The sequence below is a fragment of the Eupeodes corollae genome, chromosome 1 (assembly GCF_945859685.1).
Source record: "Eupeodes corollae chromosome 1, idEupCoro1.1, whole genome shotgun sequence".
Lineage (NCBI taxonomy): Eukaryota > Metazoa > Arthropoda > Insecta > Diptera > Syrphidae > Eupeodes > Eupeodes corollae.
Window position 1 is genome coordinate 35,694,013 of NC_079147.1, and position 17,661 is coordinate 35,711,673.

Consider the following 17,661-nt stretch of genomic DNA (forward strand, 5'->3'; position numbering starts at 1 on the left):
TCTAACATTCTCCAAAACGATTTGTTTCGATGTTCGTTGAGAACATCAAATCACCGGTGGACTACTACGAAAGCCATACTGCCAGTAATTAAGAAGCTTTCAGTCTTCGAGATATTTCTTGAGCTGAAAGCTAGTCAGGGTTTCCATGACCTTGGAAAAAAGGTACGTAAGGGCGATTGGTCCTATTTTTTTATGGTAGAAGGATCCGCTTTTTAGGTATGTATAGGCTAGACAAATTCCCAATGATTTGCAAAGTAGGATAGTTGAAAAAGCTAACGCAGTGATTTTGCCAGCGTCAAAGAACACAGAAAAAATAGCGGGGCGTTTCGGCCCAACTTGAGAAATCTTTTTCGTAGCTCCAGGAAACTAAAGTCATAATTGGTTGTGCTGTGTGGATTGTTTACGAGACTTCCTTTCTCTTAAAATTTCATGCCAGTTTTAGTTTTGATCAATTATGACACCAATAAGCATCACGTAATGGGTGAACATTTGCAACGTTTGAATAACTGTTTTTAAAGTAAGTTCAATTTTGATGATACTTTATCGTAATTATATACAGCTGAGTTTGACAGGTAACAAATGCCAGCGAATTCAACTAAGAACCACAAATGAATGACCCTACATTTCGCTTGTGCGCAAATATAGCCTTTAAAGAATCAGGACCTAGTGATTTACAACTCTCATCCATTTTTGTGCAAGAGTTTAAATCAAAGATGAATAACTTGCGACATCACTTTTTATGACAAAAATCACTCAGGGAGGATTTGTCGATTTCTCGGAACGTTTTTATGAAAAAGTGCATCAAAAGTACAACTTTTCCGAAAATTGAGATAGGGAAGTAAACCACTTCAAATGCATTGCATTTCGACGCCTACGACTCTCTAATTTTAACTATGGTTTCAACAGACGTGAAGGTGGCCACATTTGTCCTGCGGAGGTAGCCGAGAACGGGTTTTTTGCGCTTTTAGACTTTTGAGGAATAGTTTGAAATTGGTCTCATCTGGAAACCTTCGGTGGCGAATATGTACGTACATGCCAGGCGTCTAGGTGGCTGCATTTTCTCGATAGACTTCGCCGGAAGCGGGAGCGTTCGAAAACCCTCGACTTACTAAAAATAATTAACTTATTTGCTAAATTTGTGTTTGTTTTTTAAAATAAAATGAAGTTTTATTTTGACGGATATCTTTTTCTTAAACTTAATTTCGATGCTTAGAATTTTGTATTTGTTCATCTTTTCAGTATTGCACTGTACACATTTTAAGGTAATTATTTGATAGAACTGGGGAAGACTCTAAGTAAAAAAAAGATTGGTTTTATAAATCAAGTTCCTATTTACCTGCCATGGAATTCCTCCGAAAACCAACAATAATCCGTAGTCTATGTAGAACCATTTCATTTCAGGTGCAACTGATCCAATCCAATCGACATCCATTGATGATAAACTCTTGACATGATCATTAGCCCATGCAAATGGAATGCACATCCACAACCCAATAAAGATGCAGAATAGCTGAATAACATCTGTATATGCCACCGAATATAAGCCCCCGAAGAGAGTGTAAAAGACAGCGATGCACGATGAGAGGACCACAGAAGTCCGATGGTCCATATCGATAATGACTGATAAAGTTGCACCTAATTTCGCATGAAGAAAGGGAAAACGGTAACTATAAACTATCAATTAATAAAATTAATTGACCTACCTAGAGCAGCTAGAATTCCAGCAGCCCAGAACACCTCACCGCACAGAGCTGGTAAGAACAGCAACCCACCCATCCTCTCGCCAAACGAATCTTGCAAGGGATCAAGCATAGTAATATAACCTTGCTTCCGCATGGGATTTGCAAAGAAGATGCCACCTGTATCAAGAAAAATGTAATTCAACCGGAAACATTTATAACTCCCTTAAGCACATTTCTCTTACCGAATACCAAACTGAGTGCATAACCAAATGGAGCCTGACACCACACCAGTCCTTGAGTATAGATCGCTTCAGCTGTCCCATTTATATAACCACCTCCGACCCACGTAGCTGCAGGAGAAATGGCATAACCATATCAAAGATGCTTCCATCTCACATAGAGATTTGTTGCTTACCTGTCATTGTGAATATTCCAACAAATAATCCAATCGATCTTCCTGCAAGCATAACCTCTTCTTCGGAATCATTGCCAGCTTCTTTCTTCCGACCCGCCCAAATACCTACACCTAGGATAAGTAGGTAAAAGAGCACAATGCTCACTACTCCAGCGATATTAATCATAGTTGCGAAAGTAGTTTTGGAGTCTTGGAGATAGTTTTAGTCTTCTCGCAAGGATACCTACAATAAAGGTAAATATTTATTTTTATTCATATATCTCTCTCTGTAGAAAAAAAAGATATAGAAGGTAAAAGGATTTGAGTTTAAAATTAATAAAAAAAAAACTTAAAAATAGGTCGAAAAAAGGGATTCAAATGGCAACCATTTTTGTTCCTTTCAATCTGTGTTTGCACTTCGAAAAAAAAGCAAGACCTCTTTTAATTTTCTTTTGAGGGAGTAAACGAGAAAAACGTGATGGAAAAAAACCTACAATCTTTAAGACTTTTCTTTAAGGACTTTTGTAACAAGGGTACAGGTACATGTACATTATACATTATAAAAGTAATCCAGCTAAATTACCATTTTTTTAAAGCAAAACAAATATTGAGTCGAATATTAATGAGCAATACGTAAATACGAAGCCCAAATTATTGGTTTTCTAGAATTAACTTAGAATAATAAAATTGAAAACACGTGCCTTATAATAAAGCCTTTCAAAAGTAACAAATTTTGTCATTTATTTATTGTTAATTGGCAGAACAGCAAACTAATTCTATTGGAAAATTGCTTTCACATAAAAATAATAGAAATAATGAAATATTGTAAATATCGCAGCAAGCTAAACAAATAGTTCGAGAAATAGTGAGAGAAATTGATGGTTTTTCTTGTCAGTTGTTTGATTGCTTACTTATTTATTTATGTATTTGTATTAACCTTGAACTTTTTGTAAAACTTTTGTGATGGCCATTGGCTTATTTGGTATGATGACCGGATAAGTTAGTTTTGAACGTGAAAGCCCAACACACGTCCAAAATTTCGAAAAATTACAAATTAAAAAACAATTGATATCATTTGCAACTCTTCTTGGTATTTTAAGTTTACATAAATGCAGTACATTCTTTTTTTAAAAATTTACTGACACTCAAGGGGTTATTAGTACCCTTTATATGTTTTTATGTAAACACAGTGCGAGCGTTAGGAAAATATGGAAGGGTTTAAGAGGAGATACCGGTGCACATTGTTCTTAAAGTTCTGAACATCAAAATGGTAGAGAAAAACAGAACTAAATCATTCCATTTCTCGATGTGCGATTTAAGAAAGAATCTCTATTGAGTGTGTGCCAGAAGTTGAGATCAAGGGTAAACTGATGAGCATTCCTGGAAGAGCGAGTATTACGGTGGAATTTAACTGGCTAATTCGACAAAAAATTGTTTGTAAAAATATCGATAAAACAACGAAAGCGTGTGTTACGCTTTAACGACAGAAAACAGCATTAAGTTTTCGAAGCATTAAATTCTACACAGTTTCTGACTCCCAATTGGACAATGCTGTCAAGATCAGAATTTAATGAGATTATCATACGCGAAGGATAAGGACGTGAATCTAGAAACGAGTATGAGAAGCTGAGGGTAATATGGTCGGCGAAACAGTTTAATGGATAAGAACAAGAAGTGGCAAACATAAGATCATTTATGAATATAAGGAAGAGAGTCGGAGACAAAACGGAGCCCTGGGTCACAACAGCATTTATTTTATGAATTTCAGACTTGAAACCATCTAATACAACTTGTATTTCACGGTTAGAAAGTCAATTTCTAATCCAACGAAGAAGAGATTCATCAATACCAAAAGCACGCATTCTCGATAAGAGAGCTTGGTGCCAAACTCTATCAAATGCTTTTGAAATATCAAGTGCAATAATCTTACTTTCTCCAAAACGATGTAAAGATTTGTTCCACTATTCGGTGAGATGAACCATGAGATCACCAGTGGACCTATTGCTACGAAAGCCATACTGACCTTAGAAAGAAGGGACGTAAGTGCAATTGGACGATAGTTTGAGGGAGAGGAGGTTTAGCCTTTTTTAGGGACAGGCTGGACAAATGCAGTTTTCCATCCACTTGGGAAGAGACCTGTAGAATAGGACAGATGGAAAAGCTTACGCAGTGGTTTCGCCAGCGTTGAAGAACACCTCTTCAGAACAATAGGGGGAATATTATCCGGGCCAGCGGATTTGTGTATGTCAAGGTCTCTTTCGACGGTACGAGTTCGAAAGAAGATTCGTCCAATAGAACTATTTACGCTCTCAAGAACAGGAGGACTCATGACACTATCCGGTAGCGTCGAATTAACAGCAAAATGTGCTGCATGCAAATTGGCTTTATCAATCGAGCTTACATAGGGAGTGTCATTGTGGACGAGCGTTGGAACCGAGGATAACGTGGTGTTTCGTACGTTATTTACAAATGACCAGAAATTTTTACTACCTTTGGGACATTGTAGTATATTTTGCCTTAATTTCTGATCATACAAAAATTTGTTTCGTCGAATATGACCATTACAGGTCTTTCTAGCTTGTTTACACTTATTCCGGTTTTCCTCAGTCGGGTTGGCTTTATAACAACGGAAACTTACATCTCTGAACCTAATAACCTCTTAACAGCTCGAATCAAACCATGAGTTCTCTTTGGGTTTGATAGATTTCACCCTATTTGGGATAAAATTTCTCATTCCAATAAGAATTAAATTTGTTACCATTTCTGCGCTGGAATCCACCTCAGTATCGAGGAAGCATAGTGACCAGTTAAAGTTCCTGAAGAATTCATTGAGACCGTCCCAGTTGATCATCTTATGAATCAATAATCGTGCAGAAATCGACCGGTAATTTTATGCATCCAGTTTCTTCTGTAGTAACTTTTCCGTCGTCTGTATCTAACAGTTGTTTTGAGAATGTTTCAGGGGATGAAATTAGAAGCATTTGAAAACGCATATTTACTTTCAGTTGTACTTTTTCAACATCACGCCACACTTGTGGTTAATTTAAGCACTTATTGATCTAATCAGCGTACGTTGAACGCTGTTTGTCTGAAATCACCTGTAAGGAGTAATGGAGTGTCGCCAAATAGTCTGACATTTCTTTTGTAAATTTTTCAATGTCCTGTTGAACGCCTTAAGCGTTTGTGTGCCATAGTGCGTAAATCCCGGATGATAGTTTACACTGTTTCAGCACTGTGGCCATGGATGAGCTGTTCTGCCTCAATCCAATAAAGTTGCCGTAATGCGAGAAGATGCAACAGCCAATGCGATACCATTATTTGATCGTATTCTAGCAAGAACTAGCGACATAAGGAATGCGAAAAAAGAATGTATTGTAGTTGACGATTCAATTTAGTGTCTATTAAATCCTTAGCCGATTCCACCCCAGATCTTGTTGAGTATGACCTCAAAGATTCGATTGGTAAGCGAGTCGTATAGTTTTCGAAAACTATCCAAAAAAATGAATGACCAAGTGCGATTGACACCTTGTAGTACCCGTGGCATGATGGTTAGTGCGTTGTATTGTCCCTTGTCAGTGAAGAAGGTTGAACTTCAGCTCCCTTAAAAGGGAAATGTAAACTCCAACCCGTCAAATCTTCGATCGATAAGTCTTCTTCCAGTTTGGGTTCAAGGGGGTTCATGACACAATTAATGCTGCGTCTAAACTAGTTTCTGATATCCAATGGAATAAATCAAAGCAACAATGCACAGGTGCTGTTCTGGTTGATTTGGAAAAGGCCTTTGACACCGTATGGTTAAAGGGCCTTTACCTAAAACTGAGCAGGCTTGGCATAAGCAAATCATTGTTGTATATTTTTTATGATATGCTTTACGGTTTTTTGTCAAAAGTAGCAACGTAACTTCCACCACAACATTCCAAATTAACAATGGTCTTCAAAAAGGATCGGTGAATTCGACGATTCTCTTCATCATTTATACCAGCGATCTGATAGGTAGTCTTACAACAAAGGTTGAGGTTATTATATGTAATTCTTTTGCAGCGTAATTTCGACAAGATTCAGCTATATATAATAAATGGCTATCAAAAAGGTTTTAACGTAAAATTCTAGCTAACGGTTTATATTTTAAGATTTCGTCAATATATTCATATTTTGGATAAATACACTTTAATTAGTCCAGTAAGAAAGAAATAAGTAAGTTTTGTTTTGTATTTTACTGCTGTTCAATTAAATTACAAGAAATTCAGTGTATTCATATTTTGGCACAGTTATTTCGATGAGCCAAGAATGCTGTCTCCATGTATTTTATTCAGTGGTGAACAAATGTTTATATTTTTAAAGCATGAAAATATTGCAGCTAAGGCTATTTTTGGTTAAAGTAAATTATAGTATGTTCCGGGAAAAAAAGTTGTAAGGTATAGATGAAACTAGCTCTCGGTGTTTTGGAAAACCTTTTAAAAGAAGATATTATTCTTCCAAACCCTAGCTTTTGTTTTAAAATCGAAGTTTTAGCTTGAGATGTATTTTTTGAGAAGAATTTTGAATTTGATTAAAATTAAATTTGATTAGAGTTGAATTCGATTATTGAAAGGAATGTTTGTACCATAAATCATTATTAAGTTATCACTTAAAAAGTCTGACAAAGCTTTAAGACCGTAAATTTGTAATAATATGTGATGAATCGAATTTTCCCCAATATTTTGTTTCTTAGTATTCGATCTAACAAAATGCATCTGTGGTTTAACTTCGGCCAGCATTATGTGTTTGCAAATTTTAATTTTCAGAAATATATTATTACGAAAAACAAGAGTATTAGATTTCAAACTTTAAAGACTTAAATATTCATCAAATCCAAAATCAAATCATTTGATTTTAAATAATAGACAACTATTACTAAATAAGTGAAATATTAAATATGAAAACAACATGCGAGTGATAACTTAACCATAAACTGAATGAATTCTCTATAAAAACACATGTTTTCTAAATATGTACCTTCGTATCATCAAACTACAAATCAAAAACAAAGAATCCTTTTGAAATAAACTATGAACTTTGAGTACGGGAAGCTAATTAAAATTCAAACCTTCAATTGAATGAGTTTTCCTCAAGCGTGGTTACATAGGGTGGAGGTTTTCATGATTTTCACAGGAATACAAAACAAAAAAAAACTAAATTAGAATTACGTAGAAACACGAGTTCATATCTGATATCAGAACAGAACGAAATTCATAGGAATCTTGTTAAATAGCGATTCAAAGAGGATGACCTTCAAACATTCTGGACCCTTCTGGTAATTTAATTTTAATTGCATTCATGGAGATACGTATTTGACCTTTGGCATATGCCATCAGAGATGATTTTAATAATAAAGGAAGACCTTTTAAGTATAATATATCCCAGTTTATTTTTATTTTATATCAAAGTAGATTTAATTTCAATTAGCGGAGGCGTAGGTGGAATGCGGATATGATACATACATATACATATTAACAATTTTAAATTTCAGATGTTATTTTGATTTTTGAAATCAGAATCCTATTTTGGTGGGTGTAGGAAATAGTGTGATAAAAAACTAGATCAACACAGAGGAAGAATACCAGAAGAATAAAATGAACTTACCAGACTAAGACATTATTACATTTTTAGATACCTCGTATTGCTGCAAGTAAACATAATCTTAGATAAATTACAAGTCCCCTCACTGGTTACTGCAAGTTGATAGAAAGCTTTCTAGGTTTGTTTGAAGAGCATTGCTTTCTGGAGCTTCTGTTTGTGTATAAGTCAACTGAAGTGCCATCATTCACCTGAGACACTGACAGATCTCTTAGAAGATAAGCACCTTATTTGGAGGGCATACTGTAGAATAAGCGTTCTCACGCAGTTCGTAAGGAGGCAAGATAGGTAGGTATATCTCTAGGTTACAGTGCATCAGTATCTTAATAACCTCTCGATTCATTCATTCTTCAAATTTGTACCCCAATTGGTAGATTTACGAGAATTGATCGAAATGTAATAATCATGTAAACCAAAAATTTTATTAAATAATATGGATCTGGGTCTTTTACATGGTTGCCTTCTTTGACATTACCCGTGTTTTGTTGTACAATCTGTTTATACTGTGAGACGACATCTAACAGATACATCGTGATTGCACCCTAAGTCAAACATAGATCTCATTCCTTTTAAACTATCTTCCTCGTTTACATCTATTCCTTCATTCTTACATTCCCAAAACTATGTCTGCATTCATTCCCAATTAGTATCTGATAGAATAAAGTTCATTTTTAATACACAAAAGACAATTCTTTACCTTTTTATTAATTCATTTGTGAATCATAAGATTACATATACCATAGTAGGATTTTACACGAATAACAAAACCAATATCCGCAGTATGAATACTACCGATAAAAGTTCAAGTAGAATCTTTCTACAGATGAGTTTTTGACATTTGTACTAGTATCAAATGAATCTTATGTGATTTCGTTCTCAAATGTTGGTACGATTGATGTTGCATTTGTATCTCGATGGCTGTGTTCGTTGATATGTTGTGCATTTGAAATCATATGTTTTCCTTGGGGAAAAAGAGGTTTACGAGTATCTCAGTTTAGATCAAATAAATCTTTTTGGTGTTTCCACTGCACAAGAAGATTTAAAAATGACTAAGTTTGACAGCACTTTCTAAAAATTTTAGGAAAGCATCTTAGGCCCATTTGCTGATACTCTTTCTTAAATCTGTGCCATAACTAAGTACATCTTAAATTCTAAGGATATTATAATTTATTTTTGGTTGTCAGAAAATTTTGTGTTTCACTTTACTAAGTTACACATAAAATGAAACGTAGCTATCTTTGTTTATATGTAAAATGTCTAAAAAAATCTAATTGTGTAAAAATATGGGTGATTTAATGAGAAGATTGTGAAACGTTTTGCGTTTGTTCAAAATTAATTAATAATAGCTGACATGAAAAGGTTAAGAAATCTATTCCTTCATTCTTACATTCCCAAAACTATGTCTGCATTCATTCCCAATTAGTATCTGATAGAATAAAGTTCATTTTTAATACACAAAAGACAATTCTTTATCTTTTTATTAATTCATTTGTGAATCATAAGATTACATATACCATAGTAGGATTTTACACGAATAACAAAACCAATATCCGCAGTATGAATACTACCAATAAAAGTTCAAGTAGAATCTTACTACAGATGGGTTTTTGACATTTATACTAGTATCAAATGGATCTTATGTGATTTCGTTCTCAAATGTTGGTACGATTGATGTTGCATTTGTATCTCGATGGCTGTGTTCGTTGATAAGTTGTGCATTTGGAATCATGTGTTTTTATTTTATTTTATATTTTAAATAAATCTTTTTGGTGTTTCCACTGCACAAGAAGATTTAAAAATGACTAAGTTTGACAGCACTTTCTAAAATACATTTTTCTGGATGTTCAGGAAAGCATCTTAGGCCCATTTGCTGATACTCTTTCTTAAATCTGTGCCATAACTAAGTACATCTTAAATTCTAAGTATATTATAATTTATTTTTGGTTGTCAGAAAATTTTGTGTTTCACTTTACTAAGTTACACATAAAATGAAACGTAGCTATCTTCGTTTATATGTAAAATGTCTAAAAAAATCTAATTGTGTAAAAATATGGGTGATTTAATGAGAAGATTGTGAAACGTTGCGTTTCTTCAAAATAAATTGATAATGGCTGACAAGGAAATGTTAAGAAATCCCAATTTTTCTCTAATAGAAAAGCGAACACTTCTAGAATGTGCTTTTCAAGAATAAACAATAATTGAAAATAAAAAAAAAACAGATGGAGTTACATACGTGGAAGGAAAAAGAAACAGCTTGGGAGAAAATAACATCCCATTCGGATTCAGCACGCTACAAGACCGTTGAAGCACTCAAAAAATGTTACCAAGGATATAAGAAAGAAATTATGAAGTTGGCAGATGATGATATAGCTATGTACATATGTAGATGGAATTTTAATATATTTAAAATACAGCTTTGCAATTCGTATGGCAACTCTTGAAACAGTTTAAAAATGCATCCCTCCAAAATATAGCAAAGAATCGTAGAGCTACCAATAGCTGGTTTTTGGGTGCAATTGAATTATTTCTAGAAAGTTTTGTTCCAAGTTTTGTTATAAAAGTAAAGTATCAAACCTGTTATGAAGCCGTCAAACGAAATCTTTTGTAGAAGGCCAATTCATCCAAACTAAAAAAGTAATCATTTCTATCGTAAACCTGACCATCTTCCAGCAAATCGGCCAATTCAACATTCATTTTTATTATTTTATTTTAGTTTGAACAAAGAACTACATAGTTTTTTTGGCACAATAATTTACTGAAATGTCATCACACAACCAAATCTCTAGTGAAACTTAAGGTGTTTTGCCGTACTATTTCTTCCCCACAAAATAAGTTTTACTTAGGTTCATTTATGTATGTCAAACTTTTAGTTATGTGCAAACCATTAGGCAGAACTAAGTAACTTATGTGGAACTTAAATAGTAATTATGAGTCGTATCAGCAAACGGGCCTTAATAGTCTAAAAGAACTCTTGCTCTAAAGAAGCCTATAAACTGATATATACTTCACTGGCTAATCTGTGTCGATTAGTTGAGAACCCTCAAAAAACCGATTTAGGTTTATTAGATATAAAATGCCCAATATTAACCCTCCTTTTATGAAAGCTATATAATTAAGTTTTTAGATGAAGCTAAATATCTGGGTCTAACAATCACAAACGAAATTAGAAACGTAGAAAACAAGAAAGTGTCAAGAAATCTCCTGAAGCTCTCTTTTCCTGTTAAAAATCCATTGGTAATAAATATGATTTACAACTCTGAATCACGCATTGGTAAAACACATCGGCAATTAGATCGGGTTTTACTGTATTGTGTGGCAGTATGGTTGGCTGAATTTGACAAAGGTGTAAACCGCGACAAAACTAAGCAAAGTCTAACTTTCAGCTTTGCCTTTGTATAATTGGATTACTTCGTACGAACCCATCGACGGCATAGGACACCTTGCTTCCCTGGCACTCAGTTAACAATAGCTGCAAGCTCGCCTATTCGCCTCAGAGCTTTATCACAGTAGACTAGAATGAATTCCAAAGTACACAGACTACACCTTCCCCCGACTATAGATCGAAAGAACCTCTCAGAATTCCACACCTTGTGGATCTTTCTGCCAGGATAGGGCATTCCTGTAAGACTAATCAGTACAATTCTAAACAAATGGTTCAAAAACTAATAAGGGCTTAAAGAAAACATTTGATCAACATCTAGATAATATTTTTTTGACATTGTATAGCAACATCTTTAACTAAGAGGGATGTGTGTTTTGGGTCATTATCTTGTTGGAATATAAAATTATTCGTAAGACCCAGTTTTTGAGCACTTGACAGAATATTCTGATTGTGTACATTCAAGTACCCATATTTATCTATCGCACTCTCAATGTAAACTAAGTTCCAACACCGGAATAGGGCATACTTCCCTGCGCCATAACATGCTTTACAGTAGGTTTCAAATTTTTCGTATTTAGGGCAGTATTCGGTTTTCACCAAACCATTCGACGACCACCTGAACCAAATATGTTAAATTAACTTTCGTTCGTAAATGGAACACTATCCCAAAACGAATTCTGCTTTCCTACGTGTTTCATTTCGTTGTCCATTCTAGCTGTCTTATTTCGGCTTTTTCCAGATTACACGATTCTAGAATCCATTTATAATCAACAAATGTCTTGTTGTCTGTGGACAAACATGAATTTCATCTATTGATTTCAATTTACCGACAGTAACAGGAGCACTTAGATAAGGATCTTCTGCGATACTCATTACCAATCGATTCTCAATACGATCAATCTTCTCTTATACTGAATAAATAACCGATGCCTTTTTACAGTTTTTTGAAATTTCGTCCAAAGTCTTTCCTTCGTTTCCCAAGTCAATAATAATTTGTTTGTTATCCATTAAAATTTGCTTCTTTACACTTTCTATTTTTTTTCTTTGTGAAAAATCAAAATTATTAACCCTAAAAACTATTACAAACATTTCCACTTACTCCTTCAAGTTTCGTCATAATAAGCTAAATTTTGTAAAAAGGTAAAGGTTTAAACTAATTTTGTGTAAATAATACCGCTTTCGCTTTTACATTTACTCCTAATACTTTTTTTTTAAAACACTAAAATTATGTATGTATATTTCCAGCCCAGGTACGTTTTCGTTGGTTCCAGTTTTCGATGACTGGACCTCTTAAACTGTTAAAACCACATGTTGTCTAAGTCCATATATGTTAATTCGGGCCAAAATGTATCGGTAATGGTATTTAGAAAATCGTAAGCTTCGTCACTGAAGATGATTTTGCGATGAAAATCATCATCTTGGTTCGCCTCCAGAGCTCAATCGGAGAACTTACAGCACTTTAAGTGGTCCATCGACTTCAATTCTTAAGGCAGCTTGATCTTGTATGAGTTTCCTATGTGCGAGTAATTGCAGGGATACAGGATTACAGTTTGTGTGCCGAATCCGAACAGCACTTTCTCATGACAAGAATTACTCTTGGAAAATTTGTTAATTCGTCGCAATAGGCAGTACCCTGAAAAAACTTTAGGTGGCACAGGCAGGGATCTAACCCAAGACCCCTCGCATGAAAGTACATAAATTTTGTTTTTTGTTTGTGCCGCCATGCCTATTCTTTTAAAACTAAACCCTAAAAATATAAAACAAGTATGCAAGCCGGCCTAGGCTTAGAACCCCATCTCACTATCAAATGTCGATTGAAGCCACCAAAACTGGTTCTCCTGCTTCACCCTATCAGTTCGGTCCAGTTCGGACACAGCCCAACTGAACCAAAGGAGCTCTGCTCCGCCTTGTCCATGACGTCCCGATTATACAGGAGTCGCCTATCCACAGCTCATCGTCTGACGTGGTAGATCAGCGGAACTGCTCATCTATCCTGTATCATACCGCATCTGTCTAAAAAGAGGAATGCCTCTGTTGGAATGAAGCCGCTCAAGCGTGCACTCTCAAAATACTCGTCGTTTGGAAAGAACGCCCCGAAAATTAAATTGTTGGTTGGAAATTAATAATTCTGTTGATTCGAGCCCCATTGTAAAGGACCTCGTTGGTATAGAAAAGCACGAAAGAAGATTTGGCTGTTCGATATAAACCGGTACAGCGTCGTAAACACTACCGCTCGAATAACCGAAACTTCTCCTTCTTCGAAGGGGCAACGTTGAACCGCACAGGACAACTGTCGAAATATAAATACTGATCTAACCAGATACCGAGGTACTTCACTATACTTTTCTCTAATCGCTGCCCGTGAATATCAACGATGACCATCTTGCACCAATTCTTGCACGTGTACCTCGTGGCCCCAGCCAACGGATTCCGACTTCTGGACATTTATTTTCAGTTTTCAGTCGTCGCAATGTCGCTGAATCTTGTCGAAGTCACGTTGCAAGAGACTTCTAATAAACTCAACCCAAAGGGTAGTTCTGTACTCACTTAGATCGTCGGCGTACGCAATTGCCTTTGTAAGCGATCTGATAGGTAGGATCGCTGGTATAAATGCTGAAGAGAATCGGCGAATTCGCCGTTCCCTTTTGAAGACCATATTTAATTAAGAATGTTGTGGTGGAAGTTACATTGCCATTTTTAACAACAAACTTTCTACCGTTAACAGTCGTAGGTAAAGACCCTCTAACCATAAGGTGTCAAAAGCCTTTTCCAAATCAACCACAACAATACCTGTGCATTGTTGTTTTAATTTATTCCACTGCATGAATTGTGCCATGACCCGCCTTGAACCGGAACTGTATATCCGGAATTATTTTGTTGTCCGCAGACCACTTAGTCAGAGCCCTATTGATGGTCTTTTCGAAAACTTTGCTGATGCTCCGAAGAAGACTTATCGACCGAAGATTTGACGGGTTGGAGTTGTCCTTTCCCTTTTTCGGGAGAGGATTAACCACAGCGGTCTTCCAATGTACTGGATAATATGCATTATTCAGTGCATTATTGAAGAGCGTGGTGTAAATGTCGATTGCCTCCATCGGTAAATGTCTTAGTACAACGTTGGATATACCATCGACACCTGCTGACTTTTTATTTTTTATTGAATTGAAGATGAGCTGAAGCTCAACATTCGTCACTAACAAGGGATGCGCTCCCGTTTGCTCGGCGATTATGGCATTTGCCAAGGAATCGTCATCGAACCGCATGAAACAGCGGTTCTTAGATCGCCATTGTTTCATATCATTTCGAAGGTAAAAGTGATTAAGTAGGGCTATGTTTTCTAGGTCGTGGTTGGGGCGAATGCTAACATTAACCTTTTACACTTGCTGGAAAGCAGCTCCCACCGCCTCCCCTTTTTCCTTCGGATCTTCAATTATAGAAAAGTTATCGTCAAAGCTGGCTTCTTATGGTTCTATTTGCGCTGTCCTGAGTACGGCCCTATTCTCTTCAGTTCTGCGGTCCCAGTAATTGTTAATTGATAACCTGTAGTTCTTCTTAGTCAGACAGATTGACATTTTTTATTGACGACTTCAGTCTCCTAACCTCCAAGTCATGTGGTCCTGTAAGTCGTCCGTACAAGTTTTTGAGTCTTGTCAGTAAGCCACTCTTGTGCCTACGCAATGCGTCAATAGTCGCGTTTCTGTAAGCGTCCATTTGGTCCCGTTCTTGTACAATAAATGAAACAACAATGCTGTTTTATGCTTGAAACAGAACTTAAACACGTCTAGGTAATGTCCTTTGAACAACTTATAATGCAAGATTATTGATTTCGCTCCACAAACGATTTAAGACCTTAAAGATGGAATTCCTAAAGTTATCGTGGACATAGATAAGCAAAATGGAAATTGGTCATGAAAAATTTCATAAAAAGAAAATGTTTCTGCAACCGTATACCCGTGGCGACCATTTGGCTGATGAGTTTGAAAATCTCCGTCTTTACAATGAAATAATGATTCCTCTTTAAAAGTACTAGCGTTTTTACTATCAAAATGAAATCCCTTATTGGAAAATCCAAATTATTCCTTCCATCATTGATCTAATTTAGTAAATTCAAAAAGGTATAGAATGAATTTAAAATGACATTCTGACATTTTAATTTCTGTTGACGACTTGAAACCTGAAATGTAAATATAATATTCATACTTTTACATAACTTTCTTCAAAACTCCATATCTAATATTAACATTTTTCCTTTCTTATTCCAACTTATAAAAGAATAAGAACCTGACACCATTTTGTTTTTTTTTTTTTCATTTCGATTCGATTTTTTATCAGAAAGTTCCCATTTTGTATAAGTTGAGTGTATTACTGCGCACATCATCTCCATTTCGTTTTACTTTTCATTCCTGATATTATAATCTCATTCCAGTTATTTTTTGGGGGAGCCTTTTTATTAACCTACAGTCCCTACAAAAACAGGACCACGCGCACTTTAAAACCATGTGATCCAAATATTTGATTCTCTTTAGTTATACCAACCGAACAAAAGTGTGCTTTATTTAATTCATCCATTTCAAAAAACAGTCTAAAAGAAGTGTTGAACTTATTCTTAAAGCTCTCGGCTTATTTTGTTATTCAGAAAATGTTCAATTCTCTTGATTGAAAAAGGCTTTCATTCAAAAACTCTCCGGTTTCTCCAGTTTTTTGTTCGTACATTACGATGTACGAATGGGGAAGTCAAATACCCATTAGACACCCACCTGACTTCCCCATCATTCGTAATTGTAAAGTTGAGGGTTTTATAAAATAATAATAAATGATTTTGGGGAGGGGGTGAAAGGGGGAAGTTGAGTAAAGGTAGTTTGAGAATTCGAAGTATGAGAATTGGGTATAAGTTGTACATAAGTAGACTGGAGAACTGACTTACCTTTTTAGGAAAAGCTTTTCGGTTTAATTTCTTCTTTCTGATTTCTGCTCGTTTTCCACAAATTCGTAACAATCTTATAACAAATTTCTATAATATTTTTTTAAATTTGTTATCATTTTATTTTAATTAAACAAATCACAGACATTTTCACAAACTATTTTTTTAGATAATATTTTCATTAAAATACATATGTAGCAAAATACTTTATGAATTATTTTTTAAACTTAAAGTTAAGACTTTTCTTCACTTATTTTATTAAATTTTTATAAATAAAATATTTCTGTATGTTTTAAAAATACAGTCGTGATTTTTTAGGAAATTGTTAATTTGCGTAAAAGGAATTGCTTTATAGCTTTTGCTCGTAGTTTAGACTTCAATATATATACGAGTATACGAGTTTTAATGAAAAATAAAATCCACACTTTAGCACCTTTTTTTGAAATTAAAACACAACGCACCAACAGCTATCGCCCCAACGCAAGGACGTCTTCTGAGACGGGCTATTTCGGGTTTTAAAACGTAGCCCGCACATGTGCTCGCAAAACAATTAAATTTATATTTATTCCATTTGAAATTTTGAAATTTCGAATATTCAATATTCTCGTTGAAGGCATTAAGAAATCAATTTAAAATGTTTGAAACCCTAAATAAGTTCATAGGTTTCAGGTGTTACCGAGCGACGAACGACGCGACGGAATAGTAAAAATGTTTCTAAGGGTTATGTAATGGTTACAGTTAAAATTATTGCGTGTGTTTTCGAATTATATTTTTTGTTTTCTCTTCTTTTAAAATAACAATAATTGACAAGGACGTTTCAAAGGTTTGAAATAATTCTCGTTTAGTTTCAAAAACAATCCAACTCGATGGATGGACAAGAAATATTGCTATGCTAATATTGATTGGGTCCTCTTTTCCATTTCGAATGAAAATATATACCAACGACTCCCAAAATTACAGACAGTAGAAGAAAACAAGGACTGGGACTTTTTCAGTTGTGAGTCCCACTTTTTTCGTAGGTGGCTTATTAAGAGGAGGGTTGTTTTTAATATGCGAGAGCAAGAGAAACTTAACGCGCACGAGACAGGTGGAAGTCAGTTTGAGAGGTGTTAATGTTGGTGTTTTGGTGATAGCGGCGGCCGCGGCGGAGTATTTTTGTACACGCAGCGAGCTTTTTTCACACCGATCTAACAGGCTCAGTGGTAAACTTGTAACTGACGAAATGCCAACGATTTTCGAAATTTCAAATAATTGTGCTAGGTCTTCGAAATGAAAATCGCTATATCCTGTGCCAGTCTCAAGGGTGATGAATTGGGCATGTACTCATTTTTCAAATCAATTTCGAAAAGAGAAAGCTTTCATTTTGGAAAATGCCAGAGGGTGAGTAAAAAGGCATTTCGCATGAAGAAAAGCTGTTGAATTCACCTGATTTTGGGGGTTGTTTTCTTTAGTTTTTTTTTTTAAGATGGCCCTAGGGGAAGTTTACCTTTTTGACGGAGAAATACAAATTGTAGGCATTTTGTGTTGTGTATACCTGGAGCTGGCAGGGATAGTGTGAAATAACTTAAAGTTTCTTTAATTGCGAACTCTTGAGGGAGAGGAGAATTATAACTTCCGGCGGTCATAGGTGGATGGCCTTTATAAAATGAGACAAATTTGACGGATT

At 35.2% G+C, this 17,661-nt stretch overlaps 1 protein-coding gene across 1 annotated transcript in view; it reads right to left on the reverse strand.

The window, feature by feature from the left end:
- LOC129939360 (high-affinity choline transporter 1) overlaps nucleotides 1–17,206 on the reverse strand; it is a 33,583-nt gene extending 16,377 nt beyond the window's left edge. The window contains exons 1-5 of the mRNA XM_056047345.1: nucleotides 15,999–17,206; nucleotides 2,098–2,320; nucleotides 1,925–2,032; nucleotides 1,704–1,859; nucleotides 1,337–1,635 (exon numbers count right to left, since the gene is read on the reverse strand). Coding sequence (XP_055903320.1) covers nucleotides 1,337–1,635; nucleotides 1,704–1,859; nucleotides 1,925–2,032; nucleotides 2,098–2,263 — 729 coding nt within the window. The 5' untranslated portion in view covers nucleotides 2,264–2,320; nucleotides 15,999–17,206. The remainder of the gene's footprint in view (nucleotides 1–1,336; nucleotides 1,636–1,703; nucleotides 1,860–1,924; nucleotides 2,033–2,097; nucleotides 2,321–15,998) is intronic.
- Nucleotides 17,207–17,661: the final 455 nt, after the last annotated feature.